Source organism: Monoraphidium neglectum (assembly GCF_000611645.1).
Source record: "Monoraphidium neglectum strain SAG 48.87 unplaced genomic scaffold scaffold05099, whole genome shotgun sequence".
Classification (NCBI taxonomy): domain Eukaryota; kingdom Viridiplantae; phylum Chlorophyta; class Chlorophyceae; order Sphaeropleales; family Selenastraceae; genus Monoraphidium; species Monoraphidium neglectum.
The window spans coordinates 1-3,573 of record NW_014008531.1 but is presented as its reverse complement, the minus strand read 5'-3'; the positions used below and the strand labels follow the sequence as shown (position 1 = coordinate 3,573).

Below are 3,573 nucleotides of genomic sequence, written 5' to 3'. Positions count from 1 at the left end.
CGTCGGGGCCCCGGCTGCCGGGGATTGTCTTGAGCCTGGCGGCCCTGCTAGGGGAGGCGCCCGCGGGCGCGTACGGGGGAGAGGCGCCGCCCGCGCCCCCGCCGGCCGGCGCGGAGGCCGCCGCCTGCTGCCGCGCGGCGCTCGCGCTTGCCCGGGAGGTGCTGGCGCTCGCACGCGGGCCAGAGGCCGACGGCGGCGGCGGCAGCAGCAGCGAGGCGGCGGCGGCGGCAGCGGCTGCGGGGGCCGAGGTGGGGGCTGCGCAGGAGGACAAGCGGAAGGCGGCACGCGCGGCGCAGGCAGCGCTGCAGCGGCAGCTGCAGGCGCAGCAGGCCGCGTTCTTGCGGCAGGCCGGAGGAAGTTCTGGGGGCGGCGAGGGATCCGATGAGGAAGACGAAGAGTCGGACAAGGACGAGGATATGGAAGGCGGAGGGGCGCGAGCGGGGCCGGCAGCTGCCGGGAAGCCGCCGGCGGCGGGGGGCGGCGGCGGCGATGACGTCACGCAGGCTGAGGGCGGGGCGCGGGGGGCGAGCAGCGTGCAGATGGTGGTTAGTCGTGTGCAGCAGCTGCCCGGCGACTGCGTTCTGTGCCACGGCGCGGGCGGCGGGGGGCCGATCGGGCTGCTGTGTCACGTCAAAGTGTGCGGCACGCTCGGCGCCGCGCTCGCGCCGCGGCGCGCGTGGGACGCGCCGGTCCCAGGCCAAGCCGCAGCCAGCAGCGGCGGCGGCGGCGAGGCCCATGGCGGCGGCGGCGGCGGGGCGTCGGACGAAGGGGACGAGGGACTCGCGGGGCTGCGGCCGGGCGCGGCGGCCGCGGCGGGATGGGGCGAGGAGGAGGGGCAGGAGGAGGGCGGCGGCGGCGGCGGGCGGTGGGGCGTGATGTTCAGCGCGGCAGACCACCAGCCGGGGCTGCACCTCGTGTCTTGCGGCCACACCATGCATTACGGCTGCTTCCATTCCTACTGGTGGGTGGGCCCGGCGTCTGCGGGGATCGGGCCGGATCTGATGACGTCAGATGACGTCAGATTGGGGCGGCCAGGACTGGACCGTGAGGGGTGAGTGCCTTTGTCCGGCCGCCGCGCCATCACCCTTCGGTTCCGCCACCCTCCCCCCCTCTCACTCGTCAACACGTTGAATTCCATCAAAACACGCGGCCCGCCCGCGCGCCCCGCCGCCGCCGCCGCTGCTTCCGACGCGGCCGCCGCGCAGGCGCGGCGTCGAGACGGCGTGGGAGCTGGGTGACCCGCACCCCGGGGAGGGCATCGTGCGTATGGAGCGGCGGGAGATGCTGTGCCCGCTGTGCAAGCGGGTGACCAACTCGCTGGTGCCCTGGGTGGGGCGCAGGGACGAGGAAGCTGTCGGGCAGCTGCCCGCGGAGGACGGCGGCGCGATGGAGGAGGGGGAAGACGAAGGGGCGGGCGCGGACGAGGGCCCCAGCGCGCCAGGGGCCGCGTTCCTGCACGAAGGGGAGGACGGCGGCGGCGAAGGGGACGGCGGCGGCGGCAGTGGCGCGGAAGGCAGCGGCGGCAGCGACGACGGCGGCAGGGAGGATGAAGAAATGTCGGATGGGTCCTCGAGCGACCTGCTCGGCGGCGGCGCCCCCCGCTACTTTGAGGCCGCGGCCGCCGGCACCGTCCGGCCCGGCGCCGGCGCGCACTGGCCGGCCGTGCGGCGGCTGGCGCGGCAGGCTGCAGACGAGCTGGAGTGGCACTGCCTGGAGCTGCGGCGGCTGGTGGACAATCTGGTGCGGTGAAGATGAATGTGCTGCCTGCGGTCCCCGCTCTGATCACGCGATGGCGGCGCGGCCTTGTGGCCGCGACGCCTGGGTATAGGGACTCCCCTTAACATTTGTGCGGAACGAGGCAGTGAGTGTGTGTGTGTGTGTATGTGTGTGTGTGTGTGTGTGTGTGTGTGTGTGTGTGTGTGTGTGTGTGTGACATGCGTGTCGGCAAGCTGCCACCGCTTGTTGGACCCGCCCCCCCTCAGTGCGCGGTCTATGCTGGCTGCCGCGGCAGGCTTCCCTCCCTTCCCACCCCTCCGCATCTGCCCCTTCGCCACTTGCTACGGCCAACCCTTGCACGGCCCTCTCACAGACGAAGCCCGGCTCCCGCGCCGCGCCCCTAGCGTCGCCCGGCGCCGCCGCCGCCGCCGCCTGGGCCATGGCAACGCAGGCCGCAGCCGCCGCCGCCGCCGGCGCCGGCCCCGCAGGGGGGCTGAGGATCCGCCTTCCCCCGCGGATGCTGCGGGCTGCCGCGGCGGCGATGCAGCGCGCAGGCGGCGGCGGCGGCGCGGCGCCGATAGACCTGCGGGGAGCGGAGGCGCGGATCGATAATGGGCGGGTGGTGCTGGTGTTGAGGGATGGGGAGCGGGAGGTGATCTTGGGGGCTGGCCAGCAGCAGCAGCAGCAGGAGCAGCAGCAGGAGCAGCAGCAGGAGCAGCAGCAGGAGCAGCAGCAGGAGCAGCAGCAGCAGCAGTGGGATCATGTGATGTTTGAGGCGGATGAGGGGGAGGACGACGACGACGACCCGTTGTCAGAGGAAGACGAGGAGGCACGCCTGCACATGCAGCTGCAGCAGCAGCCAGACCGGCACGGCCCCCCGCAGCAGCCGCCCCCGCAGCCCCCCGCCTCCGACGGGGCGCTCGGCGGCGGCGGGTGGAGCGCCGCGGCGCGGCTGGAGGGGTGCGGCTGGATGCTGAGCCGGCTAGGGGGCCTGTCGACCGAACAGATCCTCTGGTCTTGCCTGGCCCACGGCGTTGCCCATGCCGAGGCGATGGCGCGCCCCTCGGCGCCCGCGCTCTGCGCGGCCGCCGGCGGCGGCGGCGGCGGCCCCGGCGACGCTGGCCCGCAGGCGGTCGCCCACCAGGCGCGCGCCCTGCAGAGCGTCGCGACGCTGTGCTCGACGGCCGCGGCGGGGGGCGGCGGGGACGATGGGGGAGACGTGGGGCCCCTGCAGACGGCGGCGGCATGGCTGCTCTCCTGGCTGGAAGGAGGGTGCGCGCAGCACGGCGGCGGCGGCGGCGGCGCGCCGGCGCGGGGTTGGCGGGCGCTGCTGCCCGCGGCCGCGCCTTCCGCCCTGGCGGACCAGCCGGTCTCCGGCTTTGCGGCCGCCCGCGCGCAGTCCTCCGTGCCGCTGCTCGGCTGCTGCGAGGCGCTGCCCGGCCGGGTGCTGCCGCGCCTGCTGGCCGCGCTGCGGCCGCGGCCCGCCGCGGGCGGTGGCGGCGGCGGCGGCGCGCGTCAGGACTCCGGGGACGAGCAGCCGGTCGCTGAGTCAGCCGAGCTGGGCCCCGCGCCGTGGGCGCGGCTGGCCGGTGACGCAGCGTCACCGGGTGACCCCTGGGTGCTGCTGCTGGAGCTGCTGGTAACGACGCTGGCGGCCGCGGAGATGCCCGCGCCGGCGGAAGCCGAGCGGGCGGCGGTCGCGGCGGGCGACGGCAGGCCGGTCGCGCGCGCGGCGGCGCCGGACGAGGTGCTGCTGGCGTTGCTGCGGGTGGTGGTGCCGCTCGCGGCCGGCCAGGCCGCCCTGTGGTGCGCGCTGCGCGCCCGGGCCGCGGGCGCGCTGCCCGCGTCGCTGCGCGC

The 3,573-nt window shown here is 76.3% G+C and overlaps 1 protein-coding gene across 1 annotated transcript; it reads left to right on the top strand.

The window, feature by feature from the left end:
* Positions 1–539: 539 nt before the first annotated feature.
* MNEG_15178 (hypothetical protein) lies at positions 540–3,561 on the top strand (the record flags this gene model as incomplete). The annotated part of the gene is made up of 3 exons (XM_014036351.1): positions 540–1,051; positions 1,206–1,740; positions 2,090–3,561. Coding segments are annotated over 3 exons (2,519 nt in total), but the record flags the coding sequence as incomplete, so codon positions are not given.
* Positions 3,562–3,573: the final 12 nt, after the last annotated feature.